Source organism: Protopterus annectens, chromosome 8.part1, assembly GCF_019279795.1.
Source record: "Protopterus annectens isolate FY-2018-M chromosome 8.part1, PAN1.0, whole genome shotgun sequence".
NCBI lineage: Eukaryota > Metazoa > Chordata > Ceratodontiformes > Protopteridae > Protopterus > Protopterus annectens.
Genome location: NC_056742.1, coordinates 495,914,093 through 495,941,791, shown reverse-complemented (window position 1 = coordinate 495,941,791; position 27,699 = coordinate 495,914,093). Strand labels below are relative to the sequence as shown.

The 27,699-nt window shown below is 39.0% G+C and overlaps 1 protein-coding gene across 1 annotated transcript in view; it reads right to left on the bottom strand.

Moving 5' to 3' along the window:
• The window catches only part of LOC122810163 (guanine nucleotide-binding protein G(s) subunit alpha-like), a 290,898-nt gene extending 263,643 nt beyond the window's left edge, over window positions 1–27,255 (bottom strand). The window contains exon 1 of the mRNA XM_044081640.1: window positions 26,925–27,255. Coding sequence (XP_043937575.1) covers window positions 26,925–27,087 — 163 coding nt within the window. The 5' untranslated portion in view covers window positions 27,088–27,255. The remainder of the gene's footprint in view (window positions 1–26,924) is intronic.
• Between the last annotated feature and the right edge of the window lie 444 nt (window positions 27,256–27,699).

Here is a 27,699-nt window from a genome sequence, read left to right as displayed (position 1 = left end):
TACTAAGCTGGGCATTAATCCCTACATCACTTGATGGGTTGCCAACTGGCTTACTGACAGAACCCACACTGTAAATGTAGTCGACTCCAAATCCAGCTCCAGACAAGTGACAAATGGAGTACCTCAGGGTTCAGTCCTGGGGCCGCTCTTGTTTGGCATCTACTTCTCTGAAGTATAGGTCAACACTAAGGGACTCTGGCTAACAAAGTTCGCAGATGACTGCAAACTGGGAGCCATTATTGAATACCCAGATGATGTGGATACTCTACAAAAGGGCCTTACAGAAACAGATGCTTGGTGCCAGAGCCATGGGCTCAAGCTCAATGCCAAGAAATGTATAGTTATCCCCTTTGGGAAAAAACATGCACCCATGAATTACCACATAGGTGGCAGTACACTAAACACTGAAAGTGTGATAAGAGACTTAGGGAAACAGGTGGACAGTGGTCTCACCTTCAATAACCACATTGCCACAACAGTCAGGAAATCCTTCTACATGACACATCTCATCACTAAGGGCTTTTCATCCAGAAAAAAGGAGGTCATTGTCCCACTGTACTCATCCCTCATTAGACCCATTATAGAATACAATGCCCCATTTGGTATGTACCTCTCAAGACATCTGCAACAACCGGAAAGGCTGCATAAATACCTCACTAAAAGAATCACAGCAGATGCCCTATGCTGACTGCCTTAAAAAACTCCAGCTATATTCTGTCACATATCGTCTACTCCGAGGCGATATCTGCTTAACATACAAGGCCATGTCAAACCCAGAGCTGTTGGGCATGCTACACTTAAAGAAATCCCAATCCCTCAGAGCCACATATTCCAGAGATCTAAACCTTGTCATCACAATAAACAAAACATACTGAAGGGATAGGTTCCTGACCCAGAGACTCTCCAGACTCTGGAATAGACTGCCCATACATGTCAAGCAGAGCACCTCTTTGGCCCTCTTCAAAAGGAATCTTAATAATTGGATGGGAGAAAGGAAATTCACCCTGGGGATCATGTCAGTCACCCTGCTAGACAGGGGTCCAGGGAAGTAAATATTGTGGGAAGAAATATCCAGGGAATTGTTATGGCTGGGCTTGTATAGGTCCTAGGGCTGATAGTCTAGTACCAACCTATGAACCTATGAACACAAGTTTTGGTATCTTTGATAAGTGTAAACAAGGCCTTGGATGATTAAACATTTACAAGCAGGGCCTGGGAAAGGAACCATTTGCAGGCTGCTTGAGTCCATTAGAGACATACGTGCCAAACCAGGGATGAATTTCATTTTTCCCATTCAATTGTCCAAGTAACACTTGAATTGGGTTAAGAAGGAATTCTGCTTCACATGGATAGGGAACCTGTTCCAGAGAAGGGGTAGTCTTTGGGATACATATGTGTCTCTTCAGCATGTCTTATTTATATCACAGGCAAGGTTTTAGTCTTTAGAACAAGTAATTCAGGTGCTGTTTGTTTTACAGATATGCAGGAGGTCTACGAGGGTGGGTCCTGACAATACCTTATATGCTTGGTATAAATCTACTCTCAACAGCCTGTAGGAGATAGAATACAGGGATAGGGCATTGTGGTGGCCATAGGACAGCGGATCACCTGTCCGCTCATGATTGGCAATAGAGTTTTTACAATGTCGAGTTGCCAGCCCGGCACCCAACCTTCCACAGAAGGCACACACACACACTCACACCTAGGGCCAATTTTAGAGTGTCCAATCCACCTACAGCATATCTTTGGGATGTGGGAGAAAACCAGAGCACCCGGAGGAAACCCACGCGACCACAGGGAGGACATACAGACTCCACACAGAAGGCACCCCAGCCGAGGATCGAACCAGAGAACCTCTTGCTGTGAGATGCCATTGCTAACCGCTGCACCACCGTGGCCGCCACCTAGAATATTTAGGAATATATTTCTGAATTCATGTTGTTGCACTCTGACCAAGGGTGAGAGTAGCTCTCAGATGTGACTGGCTATTGCAAATAAGGGTGCATCACTCAAAGTAGAAATGCTCAGATGAAATCAAATAAAATGTCTATTTTCAGATAACAGGATCGACACTGGCAGCACATGTTTTACATTACCCCATAACACATAAACACCTAACTGAAAGTAACTGGTTTGGCAGTCCTGTTGTATGTATGAACGAAAGAACATACACCCTGTACTCTTTCAGTGAGGAACCTCTGTAGACATTCTAATTGATGCATGTGTCTGGTTAGCTACATACCAAAGAGAGCATTGGACTCAATGACAGGTCTGATTAATGCTAAATACAGTAGAACAATCACTTCCTTGAACCTAGATGCCATACATTTGTTTATAAGTTGCACAACATAGAATTATTTCCTCACTACCACAGACACAAGATGGTCAAAGGCTAGATTAATATCTATGTTTGCCCCCAAGTCCCTGACTGCTGGGTCAACTCTTAGGGGTGTGTTGTCACTATGATAGTTACCAGGGATGGATAACTTCTCAAAGGACACTATTATGCATTTTGTGGGATTTAGTTTTAGTCTATGGCTCCGACACCAGTTGTTTGTCTGTGTCAGCCCTTCCTGGAAAACATTTGTGGTGGTGAGGCATTCAATGACAGCTCCTAATTTGCTATCATCTGCAAATTTAGTCAACCAGAGGCCATTGACATTGGCCTTGACTTCAGAGACTCCCCAATTCTAACTTCCTGGGTCCTGTCTGTCAGCTGTCTGGCTATCCATCAGGTGACATAAGAGTTTGTACGTAACCTCTTCAGTTTGCCAACAATGCCCATGTGGGTTATTGTGTCAAATGCCTTGGCCAGGTCAATATAGGCAGTATGAACAATTCTCCCCTCATCCATTGCTTTGGTGACCTCAAAGAAGTCCACCAGGCTGAGTAGGCATGACCTGCCCATGATGAAACCAAATTGGGTTGGGTGCAGCGTCTGGAGGTTTCCTATGTCATTACTGATCATTTCCATCATACTTCTTTCCATGACTCGCATATGAAACTAGTGAGGCTTATGGATCTGTAGTTTCCTGGGTCTGTAGATGGCCCAACTTTGAGCAGAGGGATGACTGTTGCTGTTCTCCATTCACGAGGCATGAAGCTTGTTAGGAGGTTACAGTTAAATAGCAGTTCCATACAGTCTGACAGGTCATGTTTCATGCTACTTAGAAGACATCCTGGGATATTGTCTGGGCCATTTTATGCAATGTTCTTCGCGCCTTAGAGAGACCATTAACAACTTGTTCCCTAGTGATAGCAGGGAGAATTATATTTGATGATATTTCCTGAGGGAAGGTTTATGGGGGAGAGAGAGGTAAAGCTGGAGCTGAATTTGTTGGTCAGGAGGTTTTCTATATCTTCTGGCTCAGTATAGGTGGATCCATTAACAATGATCTCGGATTCATAGGTGTATAGTAGTCTGATGACCTCTAGGGCCCTTATAAGCTTAGCTGTGCGACCCAAATGTGACACACAAATTTGATATATATTGGAGGAGATTTACTGACTGCCCTTTGTTCATCACAGCCATAGCCACCAGACCAAGGGTGAATTTCTGATTATCTGTCCATTGGTCCAAGCTGCACTTAAAAAAAGATTAGGGTTAGGGAGGAACTCTACTTCACGTGGATGGGGAGACTGTTTCAGAGAATAGGAATTCTTTGAGAATGATATCTGTCACTCCAACATTTCCTATTTATGTTGCAAGAAAAAATTAGGTCTTTTTTATCTGGTATGTTTTCCCTATTGGCGATCTCTACACCTGTGTTGGCTGCCACTGGTTGAATTGGTTAAGTCCTCTGATTGTCTGAGGGAGTAATGGCATCACAGCTCTGATCTGCTGTGTTTCCAGGTTTCCCACTGGCCAGTACTACTTTAAGTTTAGCCCTCTTGTTCTGAGCTCCTTGATCTATAATTGTTTCACTTTCAATGTGCATAATCAGTTCCATTTTCAGTTAATGGTTGGCCATGGCATGCCTAGGCAGCAGCCTTCTAAATGTTGATAATGCAAAATGTTTGTAAATGTTCATACAACAAAGTTGTCTGCCAACCCCCACTGGTCATTTCAGATGTAACAGTTTATGTCATTTAGTATGTTATAAATCCTCCTCATGCTCAAATTTAAGATTTTGATTTTGAAAAATGGTCTGAGTAAGTTTGCTTGCTACAGATAAAAAAAAAATGAATTTTGTTTGAAGATCTTTTATTGAAAAATAGTTTGCTGTTAATTCTGTTTCCTCTTTTTTTATTTTTAGTTTGTTAACTTCTTTAGACCAGATATCATTGTGCTACACTCTATGTCTTTACAGTATAAAAGCAGTACACAGTTTTGCCTGTCAGCTTATTATTTTTTTACATATGGGGCATCTTGCATAAGCAGATGAGGTTTCCTATTTTCTGGGAAATTAAATTGCTTACACAAGTGCACAATGGCCTTTGGCACAGTTTGTTTTTCATACTGTACTGCACATTACTTTTGACATTACCATTGTTTAACTTAGAGCAGTCTTGTTCCCACTTCTGGGTCTAATCTCACATTTAGAGTTTAAATTTCAGCTCTCTGCTTAAGGCCTTACAACCGCGTGTCCATGAAGCATTCTGCTGAACACGAATGTTAGTCTCTGCTTACGCTCACACCACCTTGTACTAGCACTGCTTTTGTTTACACTCTCATTACTGCGGTTTATGTTTATCTTATTAAATCAGCACTGCTCTACTCTTTGAATGTGTATGGGGCCTGAAGATAATCAATGTTTAACTGATATTACTGACTGTCTTACCATTCTGTATCGATCCTCAACTAGATGCTTTGTTTGTAAAGTTGGATTCTTTGGTAGCCATGCAGTAAGCTATATATATCTGATTCAATCAGATGTCTCCTAAGTGTCTAACTGTCATCAACAATTGGGGTGGTGATTGAGCCATCCTCACGTAACACCAATCTAATGCACAGTAGCACTCCCTACATACTACCTCATATTGCATCACTTTCTTCAGTTAACCATCCCTGAAATGGATATTACATTCTTGGGCTTCACCCATGACTTACTGTCCTACTTACCCTTTGAAGTCACACACAGTACCATTTATTTCATCATATCCAACCATAACATTCGTGACAGGGTGGGTCCAAATGCTGCGCAGATCAACAACCGCAGCAGTCACTGCAGATGATTAAAGCTCGGGGCTGTTACTGAGCTGGTTCCTGTGCCCAGGGTATGGGGCATCCATTCAAATGTCAAAGGTCACCTTAAACGAAGTGAGGGTATCACTCTGTTTTATACTCAGCAGAAGATTATCTCAGAGATCGTGAAAGCGTTGAGTTATAACTCTGCCCCTCTAGTATATATTATTTATTTGTTGATGACAAGCCTTTTACTCAAGTGTTTGGGGAGCCATTTCTTTTGTGGAAGAGTGAAGATGTTCAAGGAAGGTTAGATCCTTAACAATACAGACTACAAGACATAAATCACTGTGCAAGACTGTATGACAAACAAACAATAGGGCTAGAATTTCAAGCCCAGCTTGGATGCAGAGATCTTTAGTCTGGTGATCTTTACAGTTAAGAATCTCTGGGAACTTTTTAGCTGTCTAATATGTTTGGATAGATATATACTATAACTGGTCTAATCATCTCTGAATACAAGACAATAGTTCCTTTTGATTTAGATGAGATACCTTTAGTTATTAAGCAGGCTACACAGAAGGATTTTCTGAATTCTGTTACTATGAGGTGGCCAAAAGCTAAGGAGATGTCCATAAATGCACCTGGATCTCTTGATGACCACATCAGTTTGATGAGAGCTGCTATCTGTAGTGTAAACTGCTGTTGAGATTTGTATGTCAAAAGGGACAAAGCTACACTTTAAACATTTAACCCATTTCTAATACATGACTTGTTTAGCCCTTGGCATAGTAACGTCATAACGGATGTTATGTGAATAACAACACCCAGCTTGCAGCCACTGGTAAATTTAGTTAGCCATACATCTGGATTAAAGGTCTGGAGATCCAAAAAGTAGCTAGAGAACAGAAAGCGCTCTGATACCGATCCCTGATGAATGCCAGTAACTACATTTTCACTTTCTGATGTGACACCTGATACTTCATCTGTCAATCCGTTTGCTACCCATTTTATTGATAAGGGTCTACATTTGGGCCTCTATGTTTATTTAAAATTTCAGCAAGCAGAACAGTGTTTGTTACCCATATCCAGTTATACTATATGAACTACGTGTCTGCAATCTACATATTCAGTGACTTTCTCAAAGATGTTCACTGAATTAATTAGAAATTGTCTCCCTTTGACAGACGCATATTGTTGTGAGTTTACAACAGTAAGATTTTTGCTTTATATTGGAGCTTATGAAATCAGGTATAATACATTTCATGGCTTTGCAAATTACTCTTGCTAGGCTGATAGGTCTGCAGATCCCACAATCTAAAGGGTGGGTCCCCTTTATGGAAGGCCACAACGATAGCTGTTTTCCATGTTTCAGGAACAAACCTGTGGCTTTGCTTAAGTTAAGAAGTTTTAGAAAGGGTCAAAGAGGATGTGTTTGGTGCTCTTTGTTACGCAACAAGATACTTTGTTGGTGCCTATCGGGAAAGTGTTTTTAGGTTTTGCGTGTGTAGTTAGAACATGTTCCATAATAATCATGTTGATACTAAGGTACTCAGGAATTTGTCAAACTTCTAAGTCTGTTTTTGGTGTGAAGCTGGTTCTGACTAATGCTACAGGTTCATAGGTAAATACTAGGCTAGCTGTCCATGCTGGCCTTTTTAAGCCCAGCCAATTTCCCTTCAAATGTGAGAATCAAACCCTGTACCATGCATCTCTGAAGAAAACATCCTTACCATTATGGCAACTCCCTTTATGAATTGCTTTAGAGCATTACAGAGCAGTGTTTTTTAATCATCTGATGTAGTCAAACATGTTTATCCTTGGTTTTAGGAGACACTCTTACTTTGTGTTTTGCTTTGATCGTTCAGACTTTTGCTGATCTTTTTGATATATTCTTTAATGTGCGCACTTTTGGGTTTATTAAACGTCTTAACTTGGTTTCATTCTTTTGTTGCAAAGCATGTTAATGCCAGTATTCCACCAAGGTGGTTTACTTTTACACTCCCGTATTATATAGTTCTGATTGGGACCAGTCAATTCACTCGTTTGTTAGATGGTAATAAAATTATATGGAATGTGAGAACTGAGGCCACATCAGCGATAGAAATCTTGCAGTTGAATTTTGAGGGTTCACAATGTAGTTTTTAAAAGGGTTATCTTTTTGAAATCCATGAATTCAAATGTGTTTAGTGTGGTAGGTTTAGATGCTGTTCGGTAATTCATTATTACTGAATTATGAACAGATTTGAGCAGACAGGAGGGTATTATTGCAGGATTGTAAGTAGGTGTGATGTTAGTGAGGATGAAGTCATGACGATATGGACCCTTAGTGAGATGGTTAACAATTTGTACAAAAGAGTTAGCATTTACTAACTGTAGGAATATTTGGGCAAGTCCAACCTTGCGTTATAGATGTTGTAGTTAAACAGTGGATAGTTAAAATCACCCATCAGAATATATTTCGATTTATGGCCAGTTCAGTAAGCACATTTGGAAATGTTTTTGAGTTCCTCTGGAGGCAAAGAAGGTGACCTATACAGGGGTATGAATTGATAATTTGCTTTGTTTAGCATATGCTAAAGTTTAAGAACTTCTGTGTGTGGGTTATAGAAAATCTGCTTAGAAATACTTGGGTGTCTGAAAAATATTAATACACTCTGACAGCTTCCATCAGGTCTGAATGTGGAATAGGGACTGAAACTCATTAAAGTGGGGTTGCTGTCTTTACACTGAAACCAAGCCTCTGTTACTAGGTTGTGCCTGAAAAAGATCTGTTGTGGTGAAGTCCCCCTAGCAGTGAAATAAAATAAAAAAGAGGTTACATATTATGCCCTAAGCACATGTTCTCCGCAGTCATGCATGGCATTCATCTATTGGTGACTGAGGCAACCCTTGTTACATTGCCACTTCCAGATACCAGTTTAACAGGGCCCAATAAATGTGTCAACAGTAGATCTAAATTTTTTTTTGTTTAACATGTTAGACCATAGGTAATACAATTTCACTCAATCCAAATTTGTATTTGTTATCTCCCATCTAATCATCTAATTTATTCTTAAACATAACCAAAGATGTACAGTATCTTATCTCAACAAGCAGTTTATTCTATAGCCTGGAAATGTATTTATGTATTTATTTGTTGTCTTTTGTTTACTGGAAAAGTCGGATTAGGCACAAGTTCCACTTTTAGCGAGGCCCGAGGAAAAAAGCTCCACATTTCATACATTTTTACAATAAACAACAATAAAATGTTAACCATCTTATGCTTTACTTTGCAGGTAATATTGAGACATAATAGGAACAACATTATTAATATACATTAAAAGTTATACTGTTTTGCATAAGTCAAAGACTTGTTAATGTAATAGCTGGAGATACAAGAGCAGTGATAACGCACACGGGTTCAGTGTACGTATTTTGAAATCAATGAGGCAGGATGTGACTAAAGCAGGAACAGAAAGTAGAGGAAGAGGAGGAGGAGGAGGAAGGGTATTAGTAAAAATAATCAAGAAAAACGGAAGAAGAAAACGTTCCGAAAGAGCTTTTGAGATAACAGTAGATAAGCAAGATGATGAGGTGGGTAAGTAGGGGTATTAGAAGGAGAGGATTATGGGTATCGGTTAGTTGGAGGAGCAGTAGTGGGGTGAAAGAAAGAGAAAAGGAGACAGATAAGAAAGATGACAGAATGAGGGTGACTGACAGAGAGGTTGGTAATGGTACAGAAACAGAAAGAAAGGTGGGTTTAGTCAGGATGGGTGCATGGGCATCCATCCACAGCTCCTTTTTCACATTTTTAGACATTGTGTTGTTTTAGGTTGTACTTGAAACGTGATAATGTAGACATTGTGTTGTTTTAGGTAGTACTTGGAACGTGATAATGTAGACATTGTGTCATTTTAGGTTGTACTTGAAACGTGATCATGTTGTCTTATTTTTGGGTGGGCAGAATGGAGGTCCAGTGCCTACCAACATAGCTTGAGTAAAGTGAGTTGTATGAGGTGTTATGAGACTTGGCCATGGTCAGGCGATATTTGTTGAGTGAGAGGAGATTCCTGGGAGGGGAGTAGTGTCTGAGGATGTTTTGTAATGATGGGCAGGTGTCAGGTTTGTGTATTAATTTGAGGGCAGTAAGCAGTTGGGAGTATGTAAGGTAATTTGAGCCAGCATAGGTGCTCAAGTGCTAGACAGTGGTGGGAATGGTTTGGTAAAATGGATGCAAACTTGGCTACTTTATTATGGCAAGCCTCTAGTATATTTTTCATCTATACCGAAAATTAATCAGGATGGGTGCTGCATAGAGAAGTGAAGGGAGAAGATAAGATGTGAAGCCCATCTTTAGGTAAGTTTTCTTGATGGCTTGAGTGATGTGTTGATCATATTTTAAGTTATCATCAATTAAGACACCAAGAAGCTTTATGTTTGAAACTATTTCAACTCTGGTATTATTTGCCAACGTGATGTCGTATCACTCTTTCTGTGCTGACAGGGATTTGGGTAGAAACAGCATTAATGTGTTTTTTCAGCGTTTAAAAGTAGTTGGTTGTCATCTAGCCAGACCTCAACTAAAGAATGAGACTCCTGGGTCACTTTGTGGAGTGGTAGAGCTAGTGCGAAGCACATATGTGTGGCATCATCTGTGTATTGTACTAGGGAGGCTTCTTTTGTAGATCTGTGAAGATTATGTTGAATAATTGAATAGTAAAGAACCTAGAATAGATCCCTGAATTCACATGGAAATGGGGAAGGGATCTCATTTCCATTTTACAAACTGGAGTCTGTTGGTGAGACAGCTGTGGAACCTGCTGAGGGATGAATGGGACAGTCCTAGGGAGACCAGTTCATGGAGCAGACTTTGGGATGGAAGTGTGTCACATGCTTTTCACACGTCTAAGAAGAAGGAAGATGCCAGGGTCCGGTGTTTCTATTAGGGTCCGGTGTTTCTATTCGTTTATGATTTCAGTAAATTGTGTAGAGCTGTGCTCAGAAACCATGCTGACTGTCAGAGAGTGGGTTGTTATTGTGAAGATGAGATAGGAGCTAGGAATGAATGCATTGTTTTAGTATTTTGGAGAGTGGAGGTAGAATGACTGCACATTGTAATTGGGGAAGTTGGTGGATGTTTTCCTTTAGGCATAGGTATAATGTGACATTTTCTCCAGATGAAGGGAATGTAGCTTTCTGTAATCAGTCAGTTTATGAGTATAAATACAGGGTATGTGATAGCATCTGCAAAGATTCAGAGATATTCTGGTGGCAGGCTGTCAGCATCTGGTGTGGTATTTTCTTTAGTTTAAAAGGTGTTTTTTGATAAAAGAGGTATATACTGGTTGCAGAGAGAAAGGATTCTGGTGGGGATTAGTACTGTTTGGGATAGTGAGGCTAGTGGGTGGTTTGTTCTTAAGTAGGAAGAACAAAGAGAGTACAAAATGCGTGTGTTGAATTGGGTAGCTATACGGACTGAGTAGTTAGTGGTAGTTTGTGAAGGAGTCATAGTTTGGCCTGGGTATTAATAGTTCTTTTCTGTTCTAGAAAATCTTACGGTTATTTTAGTGGTTGTCCTGGAGCTTGGAAAAGTATTTAGTTTTGTACAATCTGATTTTTAGTTTAAAAAGGTTGCTAAGCTGTCTACAATGTTGCCATTTTTGTGGTGTTTGGTCAGTAGACCATACTTTCCAAGTTTTATGTCTGTTTAACATGGCTTGCATTGTTTCTCTTGTGAGCCATGAGGTGGGGTGGATTTGATTTCTTTGGATCTGATGGGAGTAAGTTAATTTAGTATGTTAAGGAATGTGTTGTTAAAGTGACTTACAGTGTCATCTAGGGGTAAGAATTTTAGAACATTCCAGTTGCATTTGTTGTAGTAGCTAATGACGGTGTCATTAGTGAATAAGAAGAGCGTTTGCACATTATCGAGTATATGTTTATTTGTATGACTAGACTGCCTCACAGCAAAGATTGTTAGATGGTCACCGATGGTGTCGGGTAGGCACCCAGCAGTGCTTATGGTCACCGATGGTGTCAGGTAGGCACCCAGCAGTGCTTATGGTCACAGATTGTATCGGGTAGGCACCCAGCAGTGCTTATGATCACCGATGGTGTTGGGTAGGCACCCAGCAGTGCTTATGGTCACCGATGGTGTCGGGCAGGCACCCAGCAGTGCTTATGGTCACCGATGGTGTCGGGTAGGCACCCAGCAGTGCTTATGGTCACCGATGGTGTTGGGTAGGCAGCCAGCAGTGCTTATGGTCACCGATGGTGTCTGGTAGGCACCCAGCAGTGCTTATGGTCACCGGTGGTGTCGGGTAGGCACCCAGAAGTGCTTATGGTCTCCAATGGTGTCAGGTAGGCAGCCAGCAGTGCTTATGGTCACTGATGGTGTCGGGTAGGCAGCCAGCAATGCTTATGGTCAGCGATGGTGTCGGGTAGGCAGCCAGCCGTGCTTATGGTCAGCGATGGTGTTGGGTAGGCACCCAGCAGTGCTTATGGTCAGCGATGGTGTCGGGTAGGCACCCAGCAGTGCTTATGGTCACTGATGGTGTCGGGTAGGCAGCCAGCAGTGCTTATTTCTTAGAGGCGGCAGTGAGGATGCAGTATAATGCAGACTCCCTATTAATTAATTTGTCTAATTGAGCAGCAGGACTGATACTTACAGGCTGCTGGAGAGTGTAGGTAGAGCCGGCACTGATATCTATGTTAACGTCACCTAACAATGCTTTCGTTGTTGATATTACGACATGTCCAGTACAGCATTTCTTCTAGTAATAACATGATTGTTGCCAGAAGGGATACAGATCCAGTGTAGGACTTCTTCTAGAAATGGGATATTGTTTCCAGGAAGGATATATATGGTGGTGCTGCATATGCTCTTATGATGTAGTATTCTGGAGGTGAGAGTCAGGCTGGGTAACAATGGGGTTCATATGTAGGTACTAGGCTATTGGCCCTGGGGCCTATACAAGCCCAGCCAAAAAGGTACCCTGGCTTTTGCCACCCAAGAAAATTATTTTCCTGTGCCACTGTTGAGCAGAGCCACACAGGTGATCTGCAGGGTGAATTTCCTATTTCCCATCCAATCATCAAGATTTTTCTTGAAGAGTGCTAATGAGGAGCTTTGTTTGATATAGATAGGTAGTTTATTCCAGAGTATGGGAAGTCTCTGAGACAGGAATCTATCCCACTGGCATGTTCTGTTTATTGTGGTGATGAGGTTTAGGTCCCTAGAGGGTGTAGCTCGGAGGGATTGGGATTTCTTTAAGTGGAGCATGCCCAAGAGCTCTAGGTTTGACATAGCTGTGTATGTTAGGCAGAGATCACCTCTGAGTAGGCAATATGCGACGGAGTAAAGCTGGAGTTTTTTGAGATGGTGTGATAAGATCTGGCATGGGCAAGAACAGACAATAGAGACAGTAAATGAAAGGGCACTATAATGTGGCTATAGTGGAGAAAGGTTTGTTTGAAAAATATAATAATTGACGCATCTATATTATAAGCTTGAAAGCTTAAAATAGAGAATGCTCTTTTATCGAACTGTAAACATCGAAACCACTAAATAGCGAAAACACGGAACAGTGATTTTTTTTCCCAGGGGGAAAAAATCGCTGATCTGCAAAAAAACCAAAAAAACAAAACCAAAAAAAAAAAATCACAAATGCAAACACTACTTAAATATACCAACTCTGAGATCGCACCACAGTGGAGGAAATGGCAAAGTCCTGAAAACGGCCCAGTGATTTTTTTTTTCCCCTGGGGGAAAAAAATTGCTGTTCCATGTTTTAGCTATTCAGTGGTTTCGATATTTACAGCTCAAAAAAAGAGCGTTCACTCTTTTAAGCATTTGAATTTATGATATAGACCCTAATTAACTGCTTGTGCTTCTTTTTACAGGTTTCGAACACTTTATTTTATAATAAGGCCGTCAATCTCTTAATCCAAGAAGCTGTTTAACTAACAGCAGACTCAGGTTCTTTCTTAAATCCAAAACACATATTGCTTTAAAAGTTAAACATAATTTTTCTATCACCCATCTGTACACAATACTACATATCCTACATATTCTATACACAATAGTATATACTTCTACATAATCTATACACAACACTATATACTCCTACATAATTTGTACGCACTAGTATATACTACTACATAATCTGTACATGACAGTATATACTCCTACATAATCTGTACACAATGCTATATCATGTATTTCAAAGTTAACAATGTCAAACGCTCTAAAGAACAAAAATGCCTGAACCTGAAGTTCTGTTATTGAGATTGCAGTACAGTGAAGATCGGAATATTTGCCCTTTCCTCACTGTAGTGCGATATCTCAGCCCCCCACAATAAGGAGTTCGAGTTCCGGCATTTTCGCTCTTTAGAGCTTTTGACATTGTCAACTTTCAATTATATGATATAGACCCCAGAATACTATATACTTCTGCATAATCTGTACAAAATACTATATACTCCTACATAATCTTTAGACAACACTATATACTCCATAATCTGTACACAGTAATATATACTACTACAAAGTCTGTGCACGATAGTATATACTCCTACATAATCTGTACACAACACTATATACTCCTACATAATGTGTACACAATAGTATATACTCCTACATAATCTGTACACAATACTATATACTCCTACATAATCTGTACACAACACTATATACTCCTACATAATATGCACACAATACTATATACTCCTACATAATCTGTACACAATACTATATACTCTTACATAATCTATAGACAACACTATATATGCCTACATAATCTATGCACGACAGTATATACTCCTACATAATCTGTACACAATACTATATACTCCTACATAATCTGTACACAACACTATATACTCCTACATAATCTGTACACAACACTATATACTCCTACATAATCTGTACACAATAGTATATACTCTTACATAGTATATACTCCTACATAATCTGTACACAACACTATATATACTCCTACATAATCTATAGACAACACTACATACTCCTACATAATCTTTAGACAACACTATATACTCCATAATCTGTACACAGTAATATATACTACTACAAAGTCTGTGCACGATAGTATATACTCCTACATAATCTGTACACAACACTATATACTCCTACATAATGTGTACACAATAGTATATACTCCTACATATTCTGTACACAACACTATATACTCCTACATAATCTGTACACAATAGTATATACTGTTACATAATCTATACACAGCACTATGTACTCCTACATAATCTATAGACAGCACTATATACTCTTACATAGTCTATACACAACACTATATACTACTACATAATCTATAGACAACACTACATACGCCTACATAATCTGTGCATGACAGTATATACTCCTACATAATCTGTACACAACAGTAAATACTGCTACATAATCTGTACATGATACTATATACTCCTACATACTCTATAGACAGCACTATATACTCCTACATATTCTGTACGCAACACTATATACTCCTACATATTCTGTACACAACACTATATACTCCTACATAGTATATACTCTTACATAATCTATACACAACACTATATACTCCTACATAATCTATAGACAACACTATATACTCCTACATAATCTGTACACAGTAGTATATACTACTACATAATCTGTACACAGTAGTACATACTCCTACATAATCTGTACACAACAGTATATACTCATACATAATCAGTACACAACACTTTACTCCTACATAATCTGTACACAGTAGTATATACTCCTACATAATCTGTACACAACACTATATACTCCTACATAATCTGTGCACAGTAGTATATACTCCTATATAATCTGTACATGATACTATATACTCCTACATAATCTATAGACAACACTATATACTCCTACATAATCTGTACATGATACTATATACTCCTACATAATCTATAGACAACACTATATACTCCTACATAATATGTACACAATGCTATATACTCCTACATATTCTGTACGCAACACTATATACTCCTACATAATCTGTACACAATAGTATATACTCTTACATAATCTGTATATGATACTATATACTCCTACATAATCTATAGACAACACTATATACTCTTACATAATCTATACACAACACTATATACTCGTACTATAATCCTAGATAATCTGTACACAGTAGTCTATACTCCTACATAATCTGTACACAATAGTATATACTCATACATAATCAGTACACGACACTTTACTCCTACATAATCTGCAGACAATATTATATACTCCTACATAATCTATAGACAGCACTATATACTCCTACATAATATGTACACAACACTATATACTCCTACATAATCTGTACATGATACTATATACTACTACATATTATGTACACAATGCTATATACTCCTACATATTCTGTACGCAACACTATATACTCCTACATAATCTATAGACAACACTATATACTCCTACATAATATGTACACAATACTATATACTCGTACTATAATCCTAGATAATCTGTACACAGTAGTATATACTACTACATAATCTGTACACAGTAGTATATACTCCTACATAATCTGTACACAATAGTATATACTCATACATAATCAGTACACAACACTTTACTCCTACATATACATAATCTATAGACAACACTATCTACTCCTACATAATCTGTACATGGTAGCATATACTCCTTGATATTTCAACTCGCGCTTGATAATACCTTTCACCAGTGGCGGGCCAGAGTGGAGAAGAAAAGTAGCAGAAGTCGCTACTACAGTCTTCAGACCACGCAACGCTTCATAACAGAGAAAAATACATTTTCCACAGACTAAGCAACTGTTTCCAGGAAAAGCAGGGCCAGAATGAAATGTAACATTTGGTCTGGACTGATAGCAAACACATCCTGCAGCACATGCAGTCCTGCTGCCGTGTGTCAGCAGTAGTTACCCCTGTATATCCTGCTTGTGTTTCCGGTTAGCGGTCTCATCATTTGGGTTTTGTGAGCATGTTAACATGTAAAAGAAACGGTGACACAGCGATATTAAATAGATTCATGCTGAAGCAGCTGTGAAGCCGTAGGTAATAGCAGGCGAAATGAAACAAATATAATGCAGTCTCTTTTCTTCTCTTTTGTAGTCAATGTAGCAATGTGAGACTTTGTCTTTCTGAATATCAAAGGATGGAGAGTATCTATGAATATGTTAAATCTACACCCGAGAATGAAACTGCTACAATGACTTATCACTAAGGCACAGGGGAGGCGATTCAGGATGCAGGCAAAGAAGATCTGAATGTGTATTAACGGTCTTCCAATGATTACTACAGTGAGTAAAAGAACTGTTTTTAATACTTGTTTCCCATCAAAGAGATGATGATTTTATAGATAATGGGGACTAGAGAAAAGCTGTTTTATATAAATGTGCATGAAGAGAAGCTGTTAGAGAGAAAACAGATGTTCTTGTGGAACCACCAGTGATTGTTAGTTATTAATTTATCAGTATTTCTGTAATATGCTAGCCAGAGAACTTAGATAAGTGGAGCCTATGGTTTTCTCTGTGTACTGTCTATTTTATTGCCTTTTATTTGACTTCCCTATATGTGCCAGCCTACATATATGTTGCTCTGTATTTGCACTATTTATTAATTTATTTGTTTGTTATTTATTTATTCACATTTGTTGACCGGGAAAGTCCACTGGGTCAGAAACCCATTTTCAGTGGAGGCCCAGGGAGAAAAGCTCCACAATGTGTTAAACAGCAATATCAGATTACAGAAGTGAGGTAAGTTAATACAATTTTAGAAGGAAAAACTTTAAACTATATAAAAAATATAGACAACATAGATAACAATTATCACATCATAGCAAACTTATTTTTTTTATTATTTAAGTAAAGTTCATTTATTTACCTTTAAGCTATCGTGGCTAGCATTTATTTATTACAAGAATATTTAAACACTGTTTTTTATCTGAAAAGAGGTTCATCATTATTAGCCCTGTTGTGTAGCTAGCTGTGTGTTAAAAGTCTTCCATGAAGCAGTTTAAGGCCTAATGCCAGTGAAAAAGTATTAACTGGTGTATTTTGTGTTTAGTTCGATTTAAGAGCAGCAGGTAGTTATAAGTCTCTGGTTTTCTAAACATGGTGGCAATACTACTGCTTCAGGAAGAAATATGACCGAAATTGGAGAACTCTGCCAGATTTCAATGGGAATTTTGTGCACACATATATGTGTGTGTGTGTGTGTGTGTGTGTGTGTGTGTGTGTGTGTGTGTGTGTGTGTGAAAATAACACTTTGTGTGGAATGCAGTTACCATGGATAAACAGGATATGGGAAGACACTGATGCACGGAGAGAAAGCAGAGGTTGGGGCCTCAGAGTGCTGGGTGAAGGACTCAGTTCAATTGATGTTACCATGGATAAACAGGATATGGGAAGACACTGGTGCATGGAGAGAAAGCAGTGGTTGGGGCCTCAGAGTGCTGGGTGAAGGACTCAGTTCAATTGATTTGTGGAGACTGGAAGCCCGTACTCAGGGCCATAGTGCATATTCCCTTCATGCTCTTGGATCCAATTTATACTTCATGGATTAATTATTGAGTCAGACTTGTGTGCATATTTTTCTTATTATTGCAACGGTGCCAGCTATATTGATATCAATTGGTTATTTATTTATTTATTTTTATTTATTTTATTTTACATTTGTTGACCGGGCTAGTCTAACTGGATACATGTGCATTTTCAGTAGAGGCCTGGGGAGAAAAGCTCCAAAACAGTATTAAATAAAGTGAATAAAGATACAATGCATCTACTTAAAGAAAACATTATAACAGATTAATGTAAAAAAAAACACTTTACCATAGATTTAATTTATGTTAGTAGGTGAGAGAGGAAAAAAGGGAAAAGATAAAATGAAATAACAATATTAAGAAAAAGAGCGAGAAAAAAAAGAAAGAATAATTATATTAGAGTTGGTGTAAAGAGATTTAGAGCAGTTGATATAACTATAGAAGAATAGGTACAGCAGATAAAGAGCAGTGGGTTAGACATGAAAAGCAAAAAGAAACGAATAGCTAGTATCTATCAGACATCTTATATACATAGATGTACACAGGGCATGGAATGTAACAAATCACTGAAAAGGCTAGTTGTTATTAAGTAGTAGTTTGACAGGGAACAGAAAATGCGGAGTTAAAACTAGAAAAAAATTGTAGAGCATATAAACAAACAGTGAGGGAAATAAGAAATGGATATCAGTGCTGAGGAAGATTAGAGGCATTTTAGCAAGGGGAGAGGGTGTCAGTCTGGTTTAGAACATGTACATAACCATTGGGATTTAAGGAAGATGCTTAGTTGGTTATTAAACAGTGGAGTAGATGTAAGGGAAGTTAGAACATTTGGAAGTCTGTTCCAAGTGTTTCCAACGAAGTTAGCAAAAAGGCAGTCACCAGATTTGTTATTGGATTTAAGGGTGGCTACTAGTAACTTATTTGCTGAGCGTAGAGTTTTGAGATTTATATAAGGACTAATAAGATTACAGAGTACAGGAGTATTAGTGGGATGGTACAGGACCTTGTGAGTGATAGTAAGTTGCTGAAGAAGAACCTGGTTTTGAAATTCCAGCCATCCTAGCTGTTTCAGATTTTGGCAGTGGTGGGTTCTAAAAGGGGAGCCAGTGGCAAATCTGGCGATGTTGTTATAGGAGGTTGCCAGTTTGTTTAGATTAGTTTTAGATAGGTTGGTATAAATGGGGGAGGCACAGAGTAGGGTGGAGATTAGATGGGTTTGAGCAATAGTAGTCCTGGCAGAGGGTGTAAGAAAGGGTTTAAGCCTGTAGAGGAAACCAAGTTTTCTATTAACTGCTTTGATGGTTAAGTTTATGTGAGTATCATAGTTAAGATTATGATTAATTGTTACACCGAAGAGTTTGGTGGTTGTGTTGGGTGCTACAGTGATATTATTTGATGTAATTGTGAAATTAACAGGGGTAGACTTCTGTGTGGGACTGAACAGTAATAATTTAGTTTTTTTGGGTTAAGAAGGAGACAGAGTTGATGGAACCAGTTTTCAACTAAGGTAAGTACTCTTTGGGTACTGGACTGGAGTTCAGCTGAAAAGGCTGTGGCACAGATTAATGTTGAGTCAGCATATTGTATGCAGGTGGTTTCAGGGAGGGTAGTTTTCAGATCATTAATGAAAATAGAAAAGAGGAGAGGTCCCAGAATGGAGCCTTGTGGGACACCCAGAGTGACTGGGAGCTGAGTAGATAATTTATTGTCCCAGAGGACTGCCTGTTGTCTGTTACCTAAATAAGACTTAACCATTTGACTGCCCGAGTATCTAAGGAAAGTTATATCCTGTAATCTGGGTGTCACATTTACAAGCAGTAGTTACAGCTCGCCTTCACATTTGGTGGCAGTGGTAACAATCCATTGTCACAGCAGAAATGATTCCTTTGGGCAGAAGTGACAAATTTAAGCCAGCTATGTAGCCAAGATCTGGATATAGTGATAAAACAAAGCACCTTTTCATTACAAATGACATTCCTACTGAGACACACATGGCAACTTTACTGAATATAACGAATGCTTTTACATACAGGCTACTAAGGAATTTAGTTCAACTACTGAAGCCAAAAGGTAAAAGCTAACAGCAGATCTTGGGGATGTTAAATGGATTTTGAAGCCAAAAATCTTAGTCAAAATGTTATTGTAACTGCTGTAAACAAAAATAAGATGAGACTGTGACCCAGTAATATGCAATCAATTATGAGTTTGGAGATAACCTGGATGATGCTGTATGTGGCAAGTTCATTACTGGCATTCACAGTGAAGCTTGGAAAAGAAAGCTATTACATGAAAAAAATCATACTTTACCAAGAACTTCTGCGACTGCCCTTAACATGCAGAATACTGATTGCAACAAAGGATGTTGAGCAATCATGAGGTGTTGTGGGAAGAGTGCTAAAGATGAAGTACAACCTTTAAATCAAGAATGTAGGAAGCTGGGTTACCCTTCCTTCCTTTATTCACTGATAACCTGCTTTATGGAATTCAGTCACTGGGGAAGTCAAAGCCTAACCCAGTACTCAGTAGGTGTAGGTACAGAGACTAATCCTAGAAAGGATGACAAGAATGTCACGAGAGAGACACAGAGACACACGCACACACACACACAGTGTGATTGCTGCAATAATATAAGCCATAGTCCTCTGAAATATTACATAATAGATATGACGTGGCAAACTGGGGCATATCAAGAGAAAATACTGAAGCAAATTGCAGTTGTATGTTAAAAACAAGAGTTTTAGTGACAAAAATACAAAATATATTGCAATAGAAGTAAAAATGGCAGTGTTTCAGTAATCTACAATAAAGAAGTACACGTGTTTACATCCTCTTTTATAGTGAATGACAAGGAACTAGATATGGAAACAGATAAAAGTACTGCCATATCCATTATTTCACTGGAAATGTATATAACTCCACTTCCAAATAAACTGATGGAAGTTACTACCTTTAAGGCAAAAACTTATACTGGGAAAAAAGTTGTCATCATTGTACTAAATCATGTACGAGTTCTAGGCTGCTGTTGTGTCTTTCGGCTTTTCCCGGTTAGGGGTCGCCACAGCGAAACTCCAGTCCGCTAATGATTCGCAGTAGATTTTTACATGCCAAGTTGCCAGCTCTGACGCACAACCTTCAATGAAGGTACACCCATTCACGCATGTCTCTACACAGAAGACACTCTAGCTGAGAATCGAACAGAACAACGTCTTACTGTGAGGTGACAACACTACCGCAGCACCACGAGTTCTAGGCTGTAATGAAGTTATTTTAAATAAGTTAGATGAAATTAAGGTTAGCAGTAATGACACATGGGTTAATACAGCGTTTTAAAAGTGCTTGCATCTCCATTATGATGGTTAGATGAATGCTTTCTGTACAGTTTGCAGATTCTCCCAGTGTCCAAAGACATATTATATGTGAATTTACAATCCTGTGAACTGCCTGCAAGTGTGTATGACGTGTACATGAGAATGCATGTAAGTATGTAGTTTGTATATGCATCCTGCAATGGGCTGACATCCCATCCAGAATTAGTTTCACTGCCTTTTACTTACTGAGTTTAAGGATATGTGCCAAAAGCTATACAACTCTAAAATGGCCTAAGTGGAAAATCAGAAACTGATGAACAGGTCAAGACTAAAGCAAATTATAGTTACAAAAACCTAAAAGCAGTTACTTATTTGTTTGCTTGTGTTTTATTTTTCTTACTGGGTTGTTTATCTGGGCTGTGGTCCATTTTCAGTGGAAATCCAGGGAGTAAAGCTTTATTAGTAAACTCAATATATGTAGTAAATGTACACTTATATAATAGAAAAAGACTTGCAATTGTAAATACACAGTCAGTCATTCTAAGACGACAGATTGATAAGGCAGAATTACACAGGATATATATTCATTTATTTTTATTTTATTTATTTTACATTTGTTAACCTGGCTAGTCTAACTGGATATATTTCCATTTTCAGTAGAGGCCCAGGGAGAAAAGCTCCACATGAAGAAAAAGCAATTACATAATACAAAACAAGTCAGGAATAGAATAAGGTGCCTGGCACAAAATAAAATTCTACACTGAAGTGTTCTAAATTCATAACCTATACAGAAACAAAGGTTAATAGAAACATTTAGAAGATGAAAGACGAAAGGAAAAGACAAAGACATTCATAGTAAATGTAAAAGTAAGAGCAGTAGAAAAAATAAAGTCTTGATAATTAAAAAAAAAGAGGAATAGAAAAAAAAACTATTTAGGCATAGGTAGTGTCCCATTAAAATAGTAAGAAGGAAAATGAGGAGAGGAGAAGTGAGAGAGAAAAGAAGTTATGGTAACCATAGTTTTAATCTGGGTTAAAGCAAGAGTATAACCAGTGTTTTTTAAAATGTGTTTTGAGTTTTTGTTTAAAGAGAACCGAGGATGGAATGGAAGTTAGTTCGGTAGGAAGATGATTCCAAAATTTACCAATTGTATTGGAGAAAAGGGAGTCACCAGCAGAGTTTTTAGTTTTAGTTAAGGTTACTAGAAGTTTGTTTGAGGAGCGAAGAGAATTAAGGTTATTAAGGTTAGGGTAAGCAGGTTGGAAAGTATAGGTGTTTTGTTAGGATAGTAGAAAATCCTATGTACAAAAGTAAGTTGAGAAAGAAACAACATATTTCTTAGTTCAAGCCAGTGAAGTTGCTGTAGGTTCAGGCAGTGATGAGTTCTATATGGATTTCCAGTAACAAATCTAGCTATACTATGATAAGTGTTAGCCAGCTTAGAGAGATTGTTTTTGTTTTTTGTAGATAGGTGAAGCATAGAGAAGAGTGGAAATAAGATGAGAGTGGGCAAGTGAAGCTTTGGCTGTAGCAGTTAAGAACATTTTGATTCTATAGAACTTTCTGTTTACTTTTTTTAGTATTATTAATGTGACTATCAAAGGTAAGGCTGTTGTCGATTGTGCCTAATAACTTGGTGGTAGAGTCAGGTGAAATGTGCCATCACTGGAAGAGATAGAAAATTCTAGGGGGACCTAGTAGTGATAAAGAGAAGAAGGAGTTTGGTTTTAGCATTCAAGAGTAGACAACGTTAGAACCGCTTTAAGAACCATGCTGTACTTGTGAAATACATTTTGTGTAATTGTTTGTAATTCAGATGGAATCGCAGAGCAAGTGTGTAGAGCATGTGGGACTGGGGTATAGCTACTTGTAGGTCATTTATGAATAAGGAGAATAGAAGTGGTCCGAGAATAGAGCCTTGGGGACACCCAAGAGAGATAGGCAGGAGAGGAGAGAGTTTGTTGTCCCAGAGGACTGCCTGTCTCCTGTTATTGAGGTAGGAAGCAAACCAATGGATAACCTTGGGTTCTAAGGAAATAGATTCCAGAATTTTTATGAGAAGGGGATGGTTAACCATATCAAAGGCTTTGGACAGGTCAATGAAGAGAGCTGATGATAGAATGTTGTTATTACGGTTTTTGTTGATGAAGTCAGATAGGAGTGCAGTGGTAGTACTATGCGTCTAAAACCATGTTGGCAGTTAGTTAGTATGTTGTGTTTAGTTAAGTGATCCATTAATTGATAGTGAACACATTTTTCCATTATTTTTGCTAGTGGTGACAGGATTGCTATGGGCCTATAGTTAGAGTACTCATTTGAGTTTCCTCCTTTGTGTAAGGGGATGATATAAGAAACTTTCCAAATATCAGGGATAGCTCTGGGTTTCATTTCCTGCCAGGACACAGTGGGTACACAACAGCTGGTTGGTGAGATACAGATGGCCTTCAGTCAAAGTGTCCTTACATCAGCAGGGATCTGTGGGACACAGGCTCTCCACACATCTGCAGGTGAAGATATTCTGTAGTGTATTTCACTGCTTAATTTGGGGAAAAAGGCCATTGATTTGCAGGACTAGTAAGAAATGTGTCCTGCGACATCCTTGACTGCTATTTGAATGTCTCTGGGACCAGACTAGTTGAAGATACACCCCACTATCAAGCTTACGATGCCTCTAGCATATAGTTTCCATACAAACTGCAGCAAGTGACAGCCCCCCAGTTCCAGATCGTTCTTTCATATCATCATCAACCCCATTACCATTTTCTGCACAGGGTGAGAGTGTCGGGTCAGTTATGGCCACCTATCTCAATTCACTGCCCCTGTCCTATCTTCTTTTACAGTCATACATTGCCTATGCAGGTCTTCCCTTATGCGATCCGTCCATCTCTTGGCTGGACAGCCAGGTTTCCTCTTGCATTCTTCCTGTCTCTCATATACTTTCTTTAGGAAATTCTCTTCTGCTTTCCTGCACATGTGACCAAACCACCATAACCTGTTCTCTTTGACCTTTTATAAAACTGGGAGTTATTTTGGGTTTTACTCTGATGCCCTCACCTCTTTGTATGTCCCACAGTGTTCATCCCCCCCCCCATATCAGGCACTTCATCTCCATCATGTCAGGCTTCTTTAACTGCTCTGGTTTCACTGCCCGGGTTTCTGTGTCACATAGAAGCACTGGCTGCACCACTTTTCTTATTTTCCAGTGATTTTGTTTTATTACTTATATTTTATTACTTGCCATCTCACAGCTTTTGTTTTGCACACACTAGCTGCACCACTGTTTTGTACACCTTACTTTTCAGCTTCTTTGGCATTCTTCTGTCACACACTACCCCTGACACTTTGTGCTAGTTGGCTACAGCCCCACCTAATTCTAGCTTTGCCTTCCTAATTTGGACTTTCCTTCTCCTTAACCACCCCTCCCAGATAAGTGAAGCTGTTATCCGGTTCCAATCTTTTCTCTTCTATCTCAGTTTTCACCTTCTTCAGACTTCCCTCAATTGCTGCAGTTACAACTGTCTTATCTGTACTCAGTTTCATCGCATGTGCCTTCACTTTTGTATTTAATTCCCTATCATTTGCTGAAGTTCTTGTTCAGGGTCTGTTTGCACTGCCACATGATCTGCATACCGCAGCTTTGTTGATCTGTCCTCTGTGACCTGTTTGGTAATGTAGTCTCATACCAGTATGAATAGCAGTGGGCTCAGAGCAAACTCGCTCCTACTGGGAACCCCTCAGGGAATCTAAACACCATTCATGCTTGTGTCATTGAGTCCTTGTACATAGCCTGCACCAATTCTACAACTGTCACTGAGAATTTGAACCATCACAGGGCTGTCCCAGTTCAAATTTCTTTGGACCCTGTCATATGCTTTCTCAGAGTCTGGCGATGTACAATAGGAGTCTTTTATCTTTTGCCAGAACTTTTCCACTATTTCTTCCACTGCAGACATTGGGTCAATTGTGCTACATCCTGATCTGAATATAAACTGCTCATCTCCCATCTGATTTCTACTTGTCTATGTATTTATTTATAAGTCACACTCTTCAGTACTTTTAAGTAGTGTGACAGGAGATTAATACCTCTACACTGCCCACAGATGTGAATGCCCCCTCTGTTCTTGTATACTGGTACTAAAATATTTATTCTGCTGTCATCTGGGATACACTTTTCTCTGCATATCATAATGCGTACCCCTAGGAGCCGTATCTTCCATAGCTCCTATCTGCGTTGAGCTCATCTGAGCCTATTGCTTTTCCTGAATTTACTTTCATTAGCGCTGTTCTTATTTTTTCTAAGGGAGTTTTTTTCTGTTTTATCACAGGATGCGTCTGTGGCAGTACAGCTTCTGTGGAGTTTTCTTCATTTAGAAGCTTCTGGAAGTTTTCCTTCCATCTGCCTTTGCTGCCTGTCAACTGGTGAGCAGGTTGTTGTTGACATCCCTTATGAAAGGTGTCTGACTAATTTCTTTACCTTTCTGTCTTTGCCTTGCAACCTGATATAGTTACTTAGTGACATCTACTGACCTACTTTCCAGAAGTTGGTACTGTGCCTCTGATACCCTGTTCTTTGCTATTGCAACTCCATTCTTAGCTTCTTTGTTAGCCAACCAGTATTCCTTCCAAGTATGGTACACCTTTTCTGTCTTCCATTTTTCCTGCATGCCTTCTTTCTTTTGATAACTTCTGGACTTCTTCCTTCCACCACCAGCTTTCCTTGTGTACCTTATTTCCATACCTGGCTCGGCCACATACCTGTTCTGTAGTCCTCACACATGCTGTTTTGAGACGCTGCCATTCTTCTTCAACTCCATCTAGTTCATCATTTGCCCGAGGTGCTACAGCCCTGTGTAATTCCTTGAAGTTATTTATAATCTGTATTATTAATTGACAGACTACAGCACAAAGTAAGCAAATGAAACATCCTTATTTCCCAATGTGAAATAAAGTTTCTAGACACACTTACTTAACCTGAGTTGCCCTGTATATAAAATGCTGCCACAATTTGACTTTTCTAGTATCTGGACACAGTACTGAAAGAACAACCACCCACTGCTAACATCTAGAAAGTTTGCAATGACAAATTAAGTAGACTAACATTTATGATGAGATCTGTATGCTGAGAAAGTACTGTAACACAGATCCAGCCAAAGGTCTAAGAGTTTATTTATATGTGTTGCTAACTGTGAAAGAACACAGATCCACATGGACTTTTTTTCAGACTTGGCTTGAAACAATGTTGAGTTAAGTAACTTGCTCAAAGCCACAAAGTAGGCAAAAGAATGCTGACAGATTCAAACCAAGGACCACCTGGAGCACCTTATTAAGAGGACATAACTTTAATCCTCTGACACTAGCAGCCCTATTAAAGCTGCATTGTTGAATTAAACCCTGCTACTTCTGATCCAGGCGATTCTCTCTCCCTCCATTTACCTGTGTGAGTTTGAGCAAGTCAATTACCCAGACTGGACTGAGTCTTACAAAAGTCCAAATGGCTCCATGCTGTAACCTGGTTAACAAATAAGCAGTCCCTTATTTGTGATGCTTCTTATACTAGCTGGTATTTTATTCCTTGTAGTATGTACATATTTGGAAAAGGCGACATTGCAAAACTCACTGTACGTTTATCATTTGTTAAATTTTAGGGGATTACATCTGTGCAGAAAATTAAAAGCTGTTTTAAGCAGGAAGAAGTTAAGCTGAGTCATACATGTGACCCACCAAAGATTTAAATTACAGGGGCACAACCCAAGAACTGACAGATTGACACAAAGCACTTTGGTTACATGCATTCTCAAGTAATTCAACTTTCCATCCGAAAGTCCAGAGTAAAGCAGGCAGCCATAGAAAAGCGTAAGGAATACAGTAACTTAGTAATATGAAAAGAAATTAAAATAAGTTACAAACTTAGTTAAGTATTCAACTTACCATATAACAGCACTTGCTTGCCCACTCTGAATGACCATTTTTCTTTCTGTTGTCTTTTAAGTTGTTTCTTCGAAAAACAACTTCTCAATGCAGCCATATAGCCTGAAGAAAAAACCCCCCAACCCTCACCCAGTGATTTTTTGGGACTGGAAGTAAAATGCATGAAATAGGTAGTAAAATGTGACTGGAACCAGGATCATCTGCGCTCTTATAGATACCAACAGGCTCTAGCAGGCAGAAATGTATTCACAAACATGCTTGCTAAGAACTATAAAAAAACAAGGAAGTGAAACATGACATTAGATTCCTAAACTCTTGGGTAGGGGTGGGGCTTTACTTTCAGCTGGCAAAGTGTCATGTGACAGCAGGCGAACGCTTCCTCTCTGTTATTGTGCTGAAGGAAGCAGCAGCTGGGTTTACATTTTGACTGTTCACAAAATGTGGACGATCTGTCTGCTGAGTGTCACAGATAGTAAAAAACAATTGCAAACATGCTTAGTTATCTGATTGGATTCTGTTTGTGACCTCTTTGCTCCTACTTCAGCTACCTGAACAAATTTGCCATGTTTCACTATCTGTGACTGTTCCTAAACATCAGAATCCTATGCATGAATGCTGTCTTTTGTGAAGCCCCTGCAGTGCTTCACATCACAGGAAATGTAGACCCTTTATGTATTATAAAGAATCAAATTATTTTATTAGGGTACCCTGGCACCAGCAACTGGAGGATACATAGTAGAATGTATCACACGCAGTTCTATATCAAAGGGAGAAT